This window comes from Sinohyriopsis cumingii, unplaced genomic scaffold (genome assembly GCF_028554795.1).
Source record: "Sinohyriopsis cumingii isolate HCF-2022 unplaced genomic scaffold, ASM2855479v2 utg001196l, whole genome shotgun sequence".
NCBI classification, from domain to species: domain Eukaryota; kingdom Metazoa; phylum Mollusca; class Bivalvia; order Unionida; family Unionidae; genus Sinohyriopsis; species Sinohyriopsis cumingii.
In genome coordinates, this window is record NW_028315971.1 from 278,731 (window position 1) to 298,291 (window position 19,561).

The 19,561-nt window shown below is 37.2% G+C and overlaps 1 protein-coding gene across 1 annotated transcript in view; it reads right to left on the reverse strand.

Moving 5' to 3' along the window:
* The window catches only part of LOC149772723 (uncharacterized), a 58,988-nt gene that overhangs the window by 26,745 nt on the left and 12,682 nt on the right, over nucleotides 1–19,561 (reverse strand). Inside the window, exons 2-3 of the mRNA XM_089947436.1 lie at nucleotides 18,874–18,919; nucleotides 1,689–1,764 (exon numbers count right to left, since the gene is read on the reverse strand). Coding sequence (XP_089803562.1) covers nucleotides 1,689–1,764; nucleotides 18,874–18,919 — 122 coding nt within the window. The remainder of the gene's footprint in view (nucleotides 1–1,688; nucleotides 1,765–18,873; nucleotides 18,920–19,561) is intronic.

The window sequence follows — 19,561 nt, forward strand, 5'->3', positions numbered from 1 at the left end:
TAATCTCTGAAATTTGTGGCAAGGCCGTGGACTTACTGGGCTGACATTGAAATCAGTAAAGCTTCATTTTATTTTCAAAAGCGCATTAGAATAACAATGCAAAGAGGGGAAAGATGGACACGTTTAATTGATAAACGTAAGCCTACGAATGTAGGTTCATGCCTGTACCTAAAACAGCTTTTAAGCAATAAAGCAGAACCAAAGGGGAGGAAAAGCATAAATAATGAAAATATTGACCTTTCGCTTGACCTGCAATATAGGGTACCAAATAAGGGACGCAGGATGAGTATACTTAGTTCCGTTCATTGATCTCCAGCTCAGCTTCATTTGTCCAAACGAAAATATAAAGCTAAGAGCGGGAAAAAATGAGGAAGAAAACTCACTATACTGACCTGTAACTGACCTTAAATAAATAACCTCTAGTCTATTATTTGACACATCTTCTACAAGTATATCAAGTTTCAGTCCTGTATCTCAAAATAGGTCTAACGCTGTGACGCCGAAATAAAGATATCAAGGAGAACAATTAATACTGACATATGGCTTTGACCATGAAGTTACCACCTACAATAATGCTGTAAAAGATTTCTAAGCCTCATTATATATATATATATATATATATATATATATATATATATATATATATATATATATATATATATATATGGCCGTTCAGTTTCACTCTTAAAGGAAAAGATTAATAAGACCATTGTACACGACTATAACAGAGTTGAAATGCTATTCCATTGTTTGAAATCCGTGCCTTAAAGGGCGTGGGGACAGGCATATAGACGGTGATAGCTATGATCCGCCATTCTGCCAAGTACGATGTAGGAAAATAAATTTAGCCGGATTAAGACATATCGTTTGCAATCGATGGGTGTGGTGATTTAACAAGTAGTCATGGGTCTCTCGGATGGAACCCTGGTAGACAGCCCCCCCCCCCCCCGAAGCTTCTGCATTGTAAATTTTTTTTTAAATCTAGAAATAGAAAACGTTCTGGTATGTTAATACTCATCCTTGGGGAGGAATGCGCGTGCCGGCCGCGCCACCTTCCGTTTGACTCGCCCTCCTGTATGTATGTATGTATGTATGTATGTATGCATGCATGCATGTATGTATGTATGCATGCATGTATGTATGTATGCGCGATTTGATGAGTAGTTAGACTGTTGGACCTGTATACTTAACGTAAATGTTAACTCTGCATCGGAGATTAAGCGTGTATTTTGTTTTTCCGAACGAAGAAAACTATACTCACACACAAAACACAAGCCAATTTACTGTAACCAAACTATTTATGCCTATTTCTGAATGCGGAAGGGATACAGGCTTGTCCGTCCGTCCATCCGACCAGAACGTTCGTCCATTAGTCAAGTTACGCTTTGCAATTACCTGCGGTTGTGTATTCGAGTTCCATCACGATATTTCTCGTTCATATCGCAATACATGTAGGCAGAAATGTTTTCCTCAAATGTCTAGCTATACTAACTTGTATAACCAGTCTGTGCCCCGTATAGTATCATCTATTTTTGGCCTAGCTACCTGTATGCAAATACGTAGCTGTTTGAACACTGATCCGGCGAAGGAAAGTTGTTAAAAATGAAGACGCAGTAAAATAAGAAATATCAAATCTGAAGTCCGTACAGTTCTTGTCGATTCTGAATTCACTATAAAGCCCCACTAACCTCTCAGTTTTCAAATTCTCCCCACCTGTTGGATGGGAGAATATATGTCCTGATCCTCCCTCTCCTCTCTCAGCACCTAAAAATTTCAAATACATTTAAAACAAAAACGAACAAGTTATGTTGATGCGTGTATACAAACAAGTATTTTGCTTACTTACATACCTGACGTTTCTCATCTACAGAATGAATCAATTTCAAATTATTGTCTATCTTACCCTTGACGGTTCATGTGAGAATAGGAGATATGATGAAAGGTACATGTCTGTGTATATTTACATTATCTCTTTTTCCCGAAGCGGATATTCCCGGGGCAGGTGATCGTTACCGCTTGTCGGTACAACTGGTTACTGTTGTTGACTTTCTAGCAACAATAGCCTTCAGTGGGTTAGGACTCCGATGTTCGCGACTGAAATTTTTTACATTTATCAGGTGAAAGGTTATTTTTTGTATAAGATCAACTGAACTACATAAAACTGATTTATGCATTTCAGGTGATCACTAATGATAGTTCCCGAATGACGTCATCAGCCGCAATATTTGTGGTCAACTGGCAGATTTACCGTTGACTGTATATGGTGTTTGGAAGTTGAAATAAATTCATTGAATCTCAAGATTCTTTTACGAAAATTACATGAATAAACAGAACACAAATTTGGCTTTCTGTTAGTATCTCTATTTATGATTTATAAGTTGACTTTGCTTCAGTGTGCCTTTTTAAAAATTTTAACATTTGGTGATCACACATAGGAGAAACTGCCAGGATGCCCATCGTCCAGGTAAAATGGGTAGAATATCGTCTGCTAGTGACCTTATCGGGAAGCATGTATAACAGATTTGAATATAAATGCAAAAAGAGCTGAATTTAAAATCTTGAAATGAATATAAGTCTGAAGAAATTAGTCATTGTTTATTTAATGATGGTAAAAGCCAAAGAAGAACTCCAGTAAGTATAGGCAAGTGATAATGAATTAAAACAACAAATTAATGAATGGAAAAATATGGCCTGTAAACAAATTATATTTTTTGTTTGTCGGTGGGTGTTGTTCAGATTCTTCTTAGCTGAGGCCAATTAATTTCAATGTTTTGTGGCGTATCGAGTTAGATTCTTTTTCTTTCCTGGCATCGGAACTGAGTTTGTGGGCAGTATTATTTACTATAAAATCTCTAAACGTATCGCCAGGGAGGAGAAGGTTTTTATCCAGTTTTCTTTGTCACCCAATCAAATCTGTTGACACGTTTGCAACATTTGTCTTCACGGGACACCCTGTGGTGATATAGGTTCAAAGCCTGTAAACATAGGATAGAGGACAAAACGTTCACAGTGATGACCGAAAAATGTATCATACATGATCCAAACAGAATGTGCAGAACAGAGAATAAATTTATCTCGTCACATGTAAGATTTACAGTCTTCGCGTTATCAGAGAAACCAACAAACGTTGCAAAATGGACTAGTTTGCACCAATCTAATTAAATGACGCCATTGGTATAGTGCAATGTAAAGAAATGAGAGAAAGCAATGACGAAATGCGAGAAAACATTTTACGCAGATGCCAGGGGACAATGGCGAGGGCAAAAACAGTAAGGGAACGCTAAAAAAAAATAAGGGAACGCCGTCCTCACACATTCCAGCAGCAATACACACCCCTGGATGACCCTCGACAGAAATTCACTGATGAAATATAAAACCAAGAAAGCCCACAAGCACATGCCGTTTGTGGTTACCTTACATCACGATGTCCCATGTTTCATTGGGAAGTACTGGCACAAGACTGAATCATCTGAACATCTGGGTATATATTTCAAAAAACTCCAATGGTTGGGAGCCGTAGACATACGAATGTCAAGGACCACATGGTACGTGCTGATAAACTTTTAGACTGTTGTGTGATTGTGTAGGAACACACACACACACACAAGATATTTTTTGCACTACTTTTGATATATACAAAGTTATTAATTAAATTGAACATAAAGTTGGAAGAGTATAAAATAAATGACGCAAGTCACAAGCATTCCGTAACTTGCTGGACTTCAATTAGACCGGTCCTAAGTCCTACTGGCTTTAAAGCTGTTAACCTTTATTTGTTTCTCAGACTCCAGTTACTCATGGCTTTGTCCTTAATTCATATTACACGGATACGACTACAGATGCAGACATAGAAAATTGCAAAGATATACACTTCCCAATCTAAATACAAAGTCCGAGACCAAATCGGTCAGAAGTTCAACTTTAAAGGTTAGGGTTACAAAATCAGGAAATAGGACAGAGAGTCAAACATTTAATCCAGCTACTGACAGGGCAAGTCGGTGCCATCCAATATGGTGGCAAAACCGTTAACTTCATAAAAGAAATGAAAACGCGTAAGAGTCTCATTAAAATCAGTGCGAAACTTACATTCTGTAAAGTCCCCTCGAGATACTACCGTCCGTATCTCATCTGGAGTGGACTGATATAAAAGACATTCTTAGGAAGCCATACTGGATTTTGCAACTGAGAACTTGTGGGAAATTTGGTCAAAACGAAAAATGTAACCTTCCAAATGCAGTATTATCATCACTTCAGTCAGAAATCAGTTTCTGGTCCGTAAGCAGATCTTTGAAACATTTTCTGTGCCCATGTCAGACACCATGACTCTTTACATGACATTGTTTATTATTATTATTATTATTATTATTGTTGTTGTTGTTGTTGTTTCTTTTTCAGTGCTCCGATGTATTCTCCAGACATAACTGGGACATAGTTTTTTAGAACACAACACATTTTTCGATCTTAGATGGCGTTGTTTCCACAATTCAGGTGGTTTTCGTCCCATGTCTTAGTCTGCAATTAAATTCAAGAATTTTGTTTCTCCGCACGAACAAGAAGCATTTACGTGGATCAGCGCACATTTGATCAGTTTTGATATAACTTTGTAATCCTGATACCACGCAAAATAGATATTAGTTCGCAAGTTTAAATACTTGTTACATTTTTTATAACTCGTATTCATTCTCTATTTACTACCTCTGTCGTGCAAACATGAAGATAACTCAAGTTTCTGTCATATTTTCATCAATTTATTACGTATGTTTTATGTTTAGTTAGTTGTTTCTTCCTGTGACGAAGAGCTTGATTTAATGGAAACGAAATTTGGGTGGTGGAATGTTCGCGTGTGTATGTGTATGTGTGTATGTGTTTGTCTTGTTGGTTTTAACGGCCATTTTAATGTATTCTCGGCTATATCGTGCCGAGGACATCGGATCAAAATCTCTTTTCCAAGGGCACATCAAGGCATGTGTGTGTGTGTCCAAGGCTAAGTACTTTTATTTCTTTCTGGTCTATAGGTGTCAATTTATAAATATAATGTCATGTGTTTACTTTTTATCTCAAAATATTAATCCAGTGGTTTGGTATCGAGTGTGTGTTACATTTCACCCATTTATCTGTGAGTTTTCGAGTAACCCAAGTCCTTACCTTACAAGTGTCAATATACACACACACACTATCTCTCTCTCTCTCTCTCAATTCAAGCGTGTCGCTCATAATGGCAATATTTTGTATAAAGTTTGCTTATGCCAATCATCTGGCATCATGTCCCACCCAGTTACGTTATCCTGTCGCTAGGCCGAACAGTCCTAACACCAACCTTGTAATGCTGAACACCAAGCGAGGCAGCCGTTAGTACCAAGTTTATAAGTCTCTGGTATGACTCGGCCGGAGTTGGAACCCGCCGCGACCAAGGTGGATGCTCTAACCACATAGACAATCGAAGCGGTCAGTTATAGTTTGTGAGCAAATTATTTATTTATATTATTCACTGGAAATAAAAAACGACCATTGACTTTCTGGACTAAAACACAGCTTTGAGATTGCGAATTCATTCAAAATATTCTGAATTATATCATTATGATACATAAAGACTATTGGTACATCAGCACATTCAAGACTTGTTATTTATTCGGGATATTCTATACTTTTGGACTTGTGATAGAACATTTACAGTGCCGGATTAAACCCTGTGCAGGCCCTTAGGCTCTTAGGCAGTCGAAATCTTGGGCCCTCCCCACCATCGCAAATTATCTTCTGATATGTTTTATCAATATTTTTTTTGATCCTTTGTCGCGGGACCCCTAGGCCGGTGCCTACTCTGACTACTATTTGGTAATCCGGCACTAAACATTTAGGATTATTTGAGATTTAATTCACAAAACAGTAAGTTCCGTTTAAATTTTGTCTTTTTACTCTAGGGAAATAAAAAATTGTTGAATTTTACTAAAATAATTTGGTTTTGCTTCGTTCTGTTTATTAGTTTAGGAAAAGAGAGACGCAACACACGTTATATTTATATTTATTCTAATAAATCTCTAGAATCCGTTTTTCGCAAACATGAAGTTGAACACGTATCAATATCATTTGTGTCCTTTAAGTGTCTCATTTACCAAGTTTTAAAATATGGAGGGTGGGGGGTAGACACCTTACAGTTATAACTGTGTTTTTCACGCTTTCTGTCTGTACATATTTTCGCTTCGAGGGCGTAATTCTCGAACCGTTCCAGGTATTTCTACCAAACTTATAATAGACTTCAAACAAGTCTGATACTTAGAAATTTGCCGATTAAATATTTTTTCATGTTGCCATGGAAACAAAGTGCAATATAGGGTACAAACCTACGTTGTAACAAAATTGAGACTGAAGACCATACTGCATTTTCACAAGGAGACATTATACACGCGGGTACCGTGGAACCGGGTGATATGCTAGAGCGTCCTCGTTATGAGACTCCGTTATACGACTTGGTTTAAATATCAATATTCTTGGGCTGTAGTTATTTCTTGAAGAAAAGAGTATATCATTTTTGGACCGTCTATCTCACCTTCATGTAAGAAAATTTAACTATAATAAAAATGTCTAGCCATCGGGTACGGCGCAAAGAGAACTGCATCCAACAACAATACCTGCCAAACCTCCTATTATATAGAAACCTTCGAATTCTTTCAGTCTTTCTTAGTCTTACTTAGAGGGGCCCCGAGTGGCCGAATGGTCTAAAGCGCTCTCCTATACGGATCACTGCCATCTCACCTCTGTCTGCGTGGGTTCGAGTCTCGGATTCGGTCAATGTGGGTATGTGAGAAAGCTTGCCAGTAGCTTCTCGAGGGTCGGTGGTTCTTTCTGGGAATTTTCCAGGTTCTTCCTCCACCATTAATACTGGTCGCCATGTATAGCCTATCGTGTGCTGAAAAATGGCGTTAAACAACAACAGCAACAACAAGTCTTACTTACAGAGCGGGAATGTGCCAAGCACGCGTAGCAATTCAGTGCTCTTAGGAGCTTGACTGGTCTTGAAAAACTGTGCACCCGGCAACAGCACTGGTATCTTACGTTTATAAGTTCTTTCAAGTTCTTCGTGTTATTGTTGTTCGTATTTTCTTACACTGAATTGGTTTAAGCAGGACAATATAATCAGACATTACTGAATCCATACCAAGATGTTGTATAAAGCTCCGTATATGAGTCTCATGAAGTCTGTTTATTATTCAAGCATTAATTACAAGAAATTTCTACCCGTGTAACCCTGAACAAAACTGGATCAGCAGCAGTCAGTTTAGTAAATAAAAGAGCTAAGACATGTTTGATTAAATCTATTTTACTGCAGAACATTTTTTCTTGTCTATCAAGCATAGGATTGTCATGGAGTAGCTGGATGTCTCTGGCACCGATGCGTGGACAGGTAGTTCGGTAGCATTCCACAACGTTTGGTAAAAAATGTCCAGTAACACAAGTAGTCAGGCACAGACACATGGATAACAGGGCCTTTGCATTGAAAAATAATGCATATAACACTTTCTAGAGAGTCCAATTTCAACACGAGTCTGTTTTTGGTCAGACGTCGAACAGATATGGAACCCATTTTGCACAACCTTTTCTGAGCTTTACACAATACTTTAATATATTTTTAAAAAAACAACTGACGAATTAATGTCAGTGAAATAAAAATATCTTCATCGTGTATCGAGTTTCTTTATTAATTGACCCCTTTACAACAGCAACTTCGCGCTCACCAATCGCAGGCAATGTGGGCCATCTTCCATGATAAAATTCATTTCAAAATTGAACGGTATGAAAGAGAATTACACATGTAACGTTTTTCCAAGCACGCCCTGGTATAAAATGATGATTACCCTAAGACAACCCAGATTGTTCCGTAGGTACATTATACGCTAGCCAAAATGTTCTCTTTCTCCAACATTTTCTGGTCAATGTCACTTACCTACGTCACGTTACAGGCATATATATGAAGTGTTTGGCGTGCTGCAAGTGCAATTGCAAATCATTTGGTGCATTTTTCGTACATCCATCATCATAAAAGTATAGATAGGTCCAAGAAAACAAAAAAAGATAAAACAAAATATTCAGAACTTTTCAATTACCCCTCATATAAATTTCATTGCATCGTTGTCAGCACATTACAATACCAGTTTAAAATTTTGATCATTTTCTCTCACAGTTTTTATGTACAGCCATGAAACACACTGTATTAATTACTGAAGGTGCGTAATATACCAAAAGCAGCCGAAAGATGAACACAGCGATTTACATTTCACATACGTGTTAAGAAGTAAAGGTTTTGCATTGTGGTCTCTGTCTCTGACGCACCAAAACTCTGTGTACATACATGGAACTTGATCGCTGTTTTCGTTTTGAAAGATGCTACCAATTTAAAAAATGGAGGTCACATTATCTTCTTTTCACGCTCCATTGATTACGCTAGGTTTCTGTAGTCAACTTTGTTTCTCTGGGTTGATCGTCAACATCAATGAAACTGAGTGGTACATTTAACTTAGAGGGAACTAAATTATCACCAAATGTATGTCGTAGTGCCCTACTTTTCAAGCTCATGTGAGAACACACCTATTGCATTTTTAAAGTCAAGAAATGTTATGGGTGTGTTCATATGTGAAAAAATAATATGTAGGATGTACATGTAGGTAGAAGTTACTTGCATGTACTTTTTGATGCTCCATTGAATATCTTAATTTGCTGCATTTACATATACATCAATTTCCTAAACACTAATGCATGTATAGAGAAAAAAAAACATTCTGTGTCGATTTGTCTTTATCACGCATGTTAGCATTAGAGCTGGGTGCCACAAACAATTTTTGTCCCGGGTATACCGCCGTATTTGTTAGTACATCGCGACGCGATACGTACCATGGTACACGGTAATTGTATTAAGGACCAATAATTTAATTAGCTGGGACAGGGGCATGTGAAGAAATAAAAAAACATTTCAAGCTCTCAAATAGCTGTAAAAATTGTCTTGCTCTGATTTAAGGCAAATTAACTCCATATTATATCCATTCAGGGACAGATTAACTGCTAATCGAGCTAGGAGGCCGCCTAAGGCATCAAGATTTGGAATGGGGGAACGCATAAAATGAAGTGCACTGCTAGGTTATTCGTTTATTATCATTAAAGATGGAGACTAAATAACGAAAGAAACAAATTATCAGGAATAAACGTTTCTTAATACTATGTACATTGTAATAAACGATGCCCCACGAAAGGGGTGGGTGGGTCTTCAGATGGAAGGTTCGCCTCCGGCGACAAATACCCTTGCACCGGTCTTGTATCCTTTATATTATTTGAAGAAACAAATTAATTATGTTGAAGTGAAAGAAATTAAACTATCTCAGCTAGAAAGGAAATCGCAACCCTCTTGAACAGAAAAATGAATAAACAATACCTTACACTTGCAGTAGATGAACTGTTATGTGTATGTTAACTCTTCTATATACGTTGTCAACTAAACACTCTGTGTGTGTGATTTGGATTTTTAACGTAGCTTTAACAATTCTTCAGTCATATGATATCGCTACGTCTGCAGTGTGGCAGTTTATAATGGTGTCTAGCACTGGGACGTCATGCCGCAGACATGTAACATCATGTTCCACCCAGACACATTATCCTGACAACAGGCGGACCAGTCCTAACACAAACCTCTTAATTCTGAGCGCCAAGCGAGGCAGCTGCTCATACCTTTTTTATAAGTCTTTTGTATGACTCGGCCTGGATTCGAACCCGCGCCCTCCCTTATCCGAGGCAGACGCTCTAACCACTTAGTACATCGGAACGGAATCTAAAAATCGTACACAACGTGGGATGATTAAGTTTACACTATAGCCGTCAATTTGTAAAATGCATTATGCTTGTATTACAAAGCTTATCGATTAAAATAAAAAGAGCAAACATTGGGTCTTTTGCGTACAGTTTACTAGCCACACTAATGCTATAATAGGCAAGTCAGCAATAAGTGGAATGCTAACACCCGGGTCAAGACGCTTATCAGAGAGAGCCACTAAACATAAACAGATTCAATACACGGGAAGATATGTAGTGGATTAGAGAAATTGCGTTAAATTCAAAATGAAAACAACTGCTGCCCTGAAAATCCGAACATAATTTTTCGTTTTTACAAAGGAATGCATGTAGCACATGAACTCACTAATAAAAAAAAAATAACGAAAAAATAATAATAATTTTTTAATCCGAAATGTTTTCAAAAGTTGGATTTGGTCTGAATATCTTTCAGGATATCACATTCGGCCGCCATGTTATCATATTTGACAGGTGCCAAAGGTTCATAAATATTTCTAAATTAATTTGTCACAAATACAACTACTTAGGTGTAAAGAAAATAGAAATTTTGTTTGGAATGCTAACAAGATTTCTCGGGAATTTCGGCACATGTCTTACTGAGGGAAACTATCGAAGTACCGGTACAGTCAAAAAGTACCCAGGCACGTATCACCAGAAATAAATGCTGCGATAAACAGGCACTATATACCGCTAATATCGCGCAGCTCTAGTTAGCACCAACAAAAACTTTAATATTTGTAAGCGTACCCACGGTCCACTTTGTAGAAACCTGACACAAAGTCCCCTCTTCTTGCAAGAGGTTTATGGGTTGGTTGATTGTACCTTCTTTCAAGGTGTCCGCTTAATTTGGTTCTCGTTATCTAGAGGTTGACCTCTCTCGATGTTATTGCCCGGTTCGAGTAAATATAAATATAAGTGGTGAAACGTATAGGTGGAATTGATAGAGATCTGAGCAGAGATATATAGATTAGACCAACACGAGCCCCCGTACATGTAAACAACAATTTAATCAATTACATAAAACAATTGTGAGAATTCATTACATCAGGAATATACACTGCTTCTAGAAATAAAACTTTCACCGAATTACAAAGAACACAAATATATTGAAATAAAGTAGCCGATCTGTTTTACTGATAGATTTAGTTCATCATAGGATCGAGTGAACAGTCGAAGTCAATGCCTTGTGCTTCTCCGTTCACTCAACTTCCACTGTAGCTGTTCCTTCGACCTCCCTCTATTTTGCCTCTTTCGGTCCTAAACTCTATGCGTAGCACGTAGATTCGCAGATACCTGGATCTCTGGATAAGTACGTCTCTCTATACGTCACAGGATACGTCTCAGAAGCTATTCTTTCCCTTTTTAAAAATATAAATAGAGACAATTTAAATTTTCTGTTGTTTATGATACAGGGGCTTGCACTATCCCCTCTCGTTATCAGATCTTACTATCGGTGCTAAACAGATGCTAAGGCTATCAGTCGGCTCCACATGTCCTATAATGACCCTAGTTAGTTTAATGGCTAATTCATCACGTATTAACATCACGCTTTAACACCACACGAGGCATAACGGTTCCGAGCCAGCCTCAATTTACACAAGTGAATAAATGAAATACATTACATGGATACTACGTCATGTTCGGTGAATACACACTCAACCTTAATCATACGTGAAACCTACATTCAGTGAATTCACACGGATTCTCGTAATTCATATTAATTAATGGCATGCATGAAATTCGTAGAACCTAATTCTTATGCAAACAAGACTACTAATTCAAACAATTCCTTAAACGTATCTAAAGATTAATGTACGACTTACTATGCATAAACTCAACACAGTTAAACTTCATAAAGCAAACTGATATAAGAATGTAGAAATTAAATTCATGCAAATATAAGTAAATAAATTCAGCAAAGCATTATATATGGCATCAACAAATTACATGGAATTGTCACAATTACCTTTGCTTTCAAAGTTCCTCGCTTCTACCGCCAAATTTGCTCGTCGGTGTTCCTCGACAACAGTCCTCTTGGACAACAGTTTACGAGAGAATTTCTCCCAAATTTACTCTAGGAGTGTTCTTACACTTATTTTCCTCTTGCAGAAAAGCTTAGACTAATTAAAATTTTCGATGTGGCGATATTAAAACTAGGAAATTTTAGTGTGGGAAACACGCCCCTTATTTAGCGTAACCAATCCGAATCAAATATATCTGCCGCCTTTTTTTCCAGAGGCGCCAAAGTCGTGGTCAGCTTGACCTAGTAGTTTGAGTAACATTGTTCTGCGATCTTTCAATTTTGACATGTACGCTATGGAATCGAAGTTAGCTTTTGTCTCCACCAGTCTTCTGTTGGCTAAATAAACGAATGCTTAATTAAGAATGAAATGTTCCCCTCGAAAAGACATTACCTATCATGGCAGTATGGCGATTTGATATGCACCTGTCCCCAAAAATCTAATTAATTGTTCTCTGGTCTCAACTAATGTGTTCTTCATAAATCGCTATAAATTTGCCCCTTCACAATATTGCTACAATGATCTGCTTTTTCTTGCAACATTAATTTATGCTTACGTGTTAGATTATGAAGGCGAGATAGATCATTCAGTATAATATATTGTTGGTTCATTCTTAGCAAAGATAAAATAATAAAAAATCGTCTTATTTTTATCAATTATAAGGATGAAAGAAAAGGTAAATTCTTTAATTGGGATTGATTTCATGATTAGATAAACATTAACTCTATCCTTCGCGTCTTTTATTTCTTTGTTTCTAAAGTACAGATTTTTTTCTTCTTTTTTTTACTGCTTGTCACGGAATTGTATAAATCCATGTATTTATTGAATACATGTACTCGGGTTTCGTTTTCTAGTGTACAACGATGCCCGAGGGTGATTTATGTAAATTCAACCAAGATTTCGTAATAGTGAGTTCGGTTCATCTTATGCCTCACGTGAGAAGTGCTTTCGATGGGAATAACCGAATACTTCCAGCGCACAGACGATGTATTGCGGCATCGTCTGTGTATAAATGCTTCACCGTAAGACTAAATCTTTACATTACGGAACGTCTTGTCAGTGAGCAGTCCTGAATATAACACGAAACAAGGATGTCTGGCTGTGGTAAAGGAGGAAACCTATATTTCCAACCCTTTTCCGGCCTGTGAATAAAGAGAATAACAGGAAGATAACTTCTCATTTATCTTTTTCTGCACAGAAACAAAATTAAATTTTAAATTTAACAATCCAGTAATGCAGCAATTCAATATTTTACTGCCCCAATTGCTGTAATAGAGGTTTTGTTGAACCAACAGTTCTTTTCAAAACTCTTTGCGTCCTTCACGCGCTTAAGGCCTACAGTGGCAACAACAACTCCTAAATTCGTTAATGGGGAAAACTTCCTCAAGGAGTATTTCCGCACTGAAGAGGAGAAAATTGAAAAAGGCAGGCTCTGTAAAGCCTTTAGAGATTTGTGGGCTCAAACAATTGACCTATCGGACATACAGGCCTAATGACTTCACTATACTAACCACATTAGCAGCAAGAGGAATAAACTCCCCTAACTTGGAAACATTCTATAATATTGGGAGAGGGGGTAATTATTCTTTATCCCAAAAAAGGAATTGTTGCTGCCAACAGGAAATATCATGTCTGGGGATGTGGCGGCAAAGGTGACCTCCCCCTCCAATAACCAGATTAATAGAGAAGAAATTTGCTGAGATTTATGTATCCAGGTTCCTAACTCTAAAAAATATGACTCAACAATCAGAAGGAAAAACAAAAACCAAAGCCAAAACGATACAAAACAAGGAAAACAACAAAAGACATCACCCTGGAGCTCTGTAACTGGAATTCAAATTTTACACCCTTTCAAAACTTTCCAATATCCAATTTTAATTCAAATTTCGCAATTACTCCATAACAGAAAAACCGCCAAAACTGCGAACTATTTATAAGAGAACCCATGTTTTCCATCACATCCGTGGGTTTAATAATTTCAATCCGTGTTTCGGAGCTAAGGTGCACAGCATAAATATTACAATACATACAATAAAACAATGTAATTGGACAACACTATGCTAAGGCATATCGATCAACTCCATCCTAAATAACCATACACAAGACATGCACTCACCAAACAGAACACATAGCATTTAGACACCGTAGTATTTTCAACACTAAATATTTTTATTTGGCTTAAATATATTTATTCCAAATTTCTTTTGACACATTAAGTTTAGATAAGGAAAACAACTAGTACAGATCTGATATAGATAGAGCTGTCCGAACAACAAAGGGTACACTATACAACAAAACACTCACTATTTGCACAACACAAGAACAAAATGACTCTGGCAAAGTCTCTCATTTATAATCAACAATGGGAATTAAGGGAGAGGGACCCCCGGACTCAATAGTTCCAAGGGGGAATAATACTATTCTAAGTTCTAAGCAAAGGAGGATATAAACCAGACCCACTGCCAGCTCAGGCAAAGAGAAGAGAGTATGACCACCAAAGCTTTTAGTGGGATAACTAAAATCTCTTTAATTTGGTGGACGAAACAAAGAGTAACCCTGACGTAATTACACTTATATTATAAAATTATTACTATTCTTATTTAACAACAATACAGCTAACACCAAATGGAGGACAGGGAAACCTCGCATCACATTTTTGGAAAACCAGGGTGTCACTTCTAAGTCCTAACCAGCTATATGTGCTGGGATGGGGCTAAGATGTGTCAACAGATACATTAAGGACTTGCACATCTTCAGCTGTTATTAATTTCTTGTGTATAAGTTTTAACTATTGTACTACCTCGTTTATTTTTGTATATTTTCTATGTAGAATCGGCTTACGAAGTATCATACAAATGTTTTCTGTTCGTGTTTGTGACTTAGCAAGAGATTTATATCAGGAATATATAAAGTTGCATTTTTAAGAAAGGATTCTTGTCGGACACGGTTAGATTCACTTCTGAACTTGTGTATTGTTTTGTAACTATTGTGCCGATAATGCAATCTGTGTAGCTTAACGTATATAACGTCATTATGTTTTATCGTATATGCCCGTGTCATGCATAGAACACGGTGTTAGATTATTTTCAGCTGACCAGAGGCGCAGCAGTATTGCTGACCAGAGTTATCGGAGTGATCGGAGTCGACGTGGTACCAGCTGCAGAGCTAACCATAGAAGTTGACCATAGCAGCTGTGAAGCTGAACTATAGCAGCCGTAGAGCTGAGTAAACAGTGTTGTTGGTCGAGTAGCAGGTGATCGGGCGTTGCTGACAGAGATTGGTTGGTGATGATTGCTTGATTGACCAACCTGGAATACTGACTGCTTGATTGACCAGTAATACTGGTAGCCAAGTGTGCTGGTGACGGAGTGTGTAACTCCATACATGTAATATTTTAGCCGTGTGTTTTCGGGACTGTTAAGATATTTTGTACATCTCCCTTGGTTTTCATAATTTTCACTATTTGAGTAAAATACCACAGTTTTACTATTTTGAGTAAACACATAATTCTTTTCGTTGTGCAATCAATGTGAATCATTCACCCCTTCTCCTTGTACTGTGTAAGGTTATATATTTGTATTTTCATTATTTAGTTTGTGCGGATTAAGTTAATTAATCCAATATTTGGATATTATACTCAAGTATTAATCTTTATTCTTTTCTCATTCAAGTCATTTGGGGGCCCCCGAGTGGCAGAGTGGTCAAAAGCGCTCTCCTTTTACGGATCACTGACATCTCATCTCTGTCTGCTTGGGTTCGAGTCTCGGATTCAGCCAATGTGGGTATGTGAGAAAGCTTGCCAGTAGCTTCTCGTGGGTCGGTGGTTCTTTCCAAGTTTTCCAGGTTTCTTCCTCCACCATTAATACTGGCCGCCATGTATAGCCTATCCTGTGCTGAAAAATGGCGTTACACCCTACATAAACATCAAGTCATTCGTCATTAAACATTGTATTTGTGTCACTATTCAAAGCGTTCTGTTTTAAATCCGAAATCACACCAGGTTATCTGGTTACACTGCGTATTTGACATTGGGTAAACTTTTTTTTATACCTATGTTTCGAGACTGAAGATGTTGTTACGCTTGGCTTTTATTGAATTATCGTTAAAATTGCACCTGCGAGAATAATTGATCCCTACCATGTATTAAGAAAAAAGACTTTCGTTTCACAAAATGTTTAGCATTCTTCCAACAAAATTCTATTAAAACTAGTTTCATAATTTGTATAATTATACCCGGAATATCAATAAGGCAAAATTGACCAAAATTACATAGCTGATCAATAAAGGTCTATTTGATAACTATCGTATCGAATCAACTTCTCTTCATAGCAACATCAAGTACACACGGCAATCTATTTTATAGGTCAGTTATCCAGGGGATCAACGCGCGGCAGAAACATGTCTTTTTACGAAATTACTCTTCTCTTTAAAACAAGTTTAATCTCTTCATGTTCAAGAACGTAAAACGGACATAGGAGGAAGGGGATATTATCGTAAATTGGCCCCTGTCAAATTTTTTAACTTCTGGCTATGGTGTGACTTTTCCAGATATTATTGTTTAATAATAAAGATAATGGATATATTAGTTAATTAGGTGTCTCTGAATTTTGTTGTTCTTAAAATTGATGTGAGACATATACATAAGCCCAAGTTACTTTGCATTATGTATACATATTTTATTCATAGATTCAACTGTTTGGGTCAGAAAGCGCAGCATGAGTAGTATGGAATAATCTGTGTTTCGTGAATAAACACAAGTATTTAATCCAGGTAAGTTACAGATAAAATATGTAGGTCATATAGACTTTCGTTGGTTGTATAAATGCAGTACTAACAAAGACGCATCCAGTTATCGAGTGACACAGTTTAGACACAAACAGTGACAAAGAGTTAATCTTGAAACAAACTGTCAACAAAGTCATTGAAGCATGACGGATAGATTACATAGACCTTTTTTGCAATATGGGCGTACAACGTATCTGGAGGTGTCCGCTGACGAAGTTTCACCACTCTTGGTACGATAGCGTGAATAAAGCACGTCGAAAACTCGCATGACAAGTCATGAGCTAAACACAGAAACTTAAATAAAGTCGGTTAAAAGACAATACCGATGACTCTTTTCTTGTAAGGATGTGGTACTGAGAGATTCAAGTATAAACAGTGCCCGAGAGTTAAATATCAAACACGAAATTGAACCTATATCAGTGATGCGTAATTACGAGCCCTCGTGACTGACCTACTTCTGAAAGGAGGGATACGTACTCCTTACGATTCATCCCTTCCTCTCCAGATTTCATGTTTCTTGATAGGGTAGTACGAACATGGCATGTACACAAAATGTAGCAAAAAATTTTGAGATCGGGGCATAGTGCTCATCAAAACGCATGTTCTCACCAAGTTCATTATTCCAAGAATAACAGCGTATATACAGGATGTACAGAAAGTTCGCGAGCTAAACAAAAAAACTTAACTTCAGTCAGTAAACGTGAAATGAAGGTGATAATGGCGTTATTTTCTTATGGTATGTTGTACCAAATAAAGAGGCATGGAATAGGGTGTATATATATATATATATATATATATATATATATATATATATATATATATATATATATATATATATATTATTAAATTATTAAAGACGAGTGTATACGTACAAATAGTCATCCCAATTATACCTCACCAACTTCCATTTGCTTCCAGAATGCCTCATCCACCTTTACTCATCTTTATGGAGGGATCTGAATTCTAATACCACTGAATACAAATATCAGTCCTCTCAATTAAACCCCACCCCACATCCTCTTTGATTGATGGGATCTGAATTCTAAGAAGAAAGTATACGTCTATCAGTAATCCCAAATTATGACATATTGTTTTATGTCATTGCCTAACACGGTGTAGGAAAAATGGTACTAACAGCTACATCGCTTGGCGCTCAGCATTAAGAGGTTAGTGTAAGAACTGGCCGGCCTGGTGTCAAGATAATGTGACTGGGTCGGACGTCATGCCATATGTCTGCGGCATGATGCCCCAGTGCTAGACATCACTATAAACTGCCACTCTGTAGACATCGTAGCGATATGAATGAAGAAATGTTAAAACTACGTTAAAAATCCAAATCTCTCTCTCTCTCTCTCTCTCTCTCTCACACACACACACACACACACACACACACAAACACACACACACATAATCGGTGTAGGACGATTACGGCTTTAGGCATATATATCGTGAAGAGCTATGATCACCATGCAGGCATTCACCATGTACGAAGCTACATGGATCTCTGTTTTGTACGTATGTGTGTATTTGTCAGTAAATGGTTGAATGGCTGGATGGCCATGAATAATATATAGCTGGCTGAATGGCGATGTATATTGATGGATGGATGAAATGATGGATGTTCGCTCTAAACATAAACAGTTTATTTGAGATAGAGATGGCTTTTCATCCAACGAAATATAACAACAAAGACAGGCGCGAAATACAATCCTATTTATTGTCATCCAAATCTTGTATGTCCCTTTCATAATGAGTAAGCGATATAAAGTGTTTTACACTGTCCGTCCGCCTGTCCTGTACGTTTGTCCATGAGTCCAGTTCAGTTTTGTAGTTATTTAACCTTAGCTAGAATTTGTGCTCTATCAACATAATTCTCATTCATATTAAACTGACTTAAACTAACTGACTGGTAGATTCTGCTGACCCAGCCGCACATGGGACAATTAAGTGGTCAGTTAGGGTCAGAAACAGGTCATGTGTTTGAATTTAAACAAATCTTGCGACAGTAGGTTTGGAAGTATGGATGATTATCTCAAATGTGCTAGAACAGGTTTTGAAATATCGGTCATTCATAGTTGATGTCAACCCGTTTCCAGTTTCATTCCAATCATACAGCGCAATATTAGATACGTATTTTATTTAAATGTGATCATCAAATATATATGCATAGTTATGCAACCTGTCCTAGATACTAACCTGTACATAAGCATATATTTATGTAGTCTAATTTACATACCTGACTTTAGTCTTCTTTTAGACACACGAATCTTAGCTGTTCTATTCTGTTCCGTGAATTTTCAGGAAAGAATTTTAGCTATGACGAGACGTACGAATTCTGTATATGTGGTTTATATAAGAACCAGCTATTATCACAAAGCGGAAATACACCAACATGTGATCATGACACAGAAGGTTGCCAGTGTTTACTCACTCTCTTGCCGGGTAGTGCTAAATCACGGCTCAGTCTGCTGACGTCAGCGTTTTCCTGAACATTAAAACCCTGAGGCTAAGTGCGAAAACGTTGGTCTACTAACCGTTGTAATGTTCGTTGTTTTCATTCATCTGAAGATTTTCCTGACAAAACAAGAGTTTGTATTATTTTCTCGTCGTTAGTGAAAGGTCGTAAACATTATTGACAATATAACCGAATTTCAGATACCGTTTCGGACAGCAAAAAGAAACGTTACGGAACATATTAATCAATGCCCTTGACACAGTGGGTGCGATTCGAAAAATTGTTTATGATATGGTGATTTTATCACATTATACCTTGCTAATGTTGGCTTTTAAAAATAATTTGACAAAAAATATGATGCCATATAATTATTATTGTTCAAAACTGAGCCTTAGATTTACAAAATCAATGTTCAGTTATGTATAAAACAAAATTACGTAATGTACACATGATGAAAATTTGAAAATAG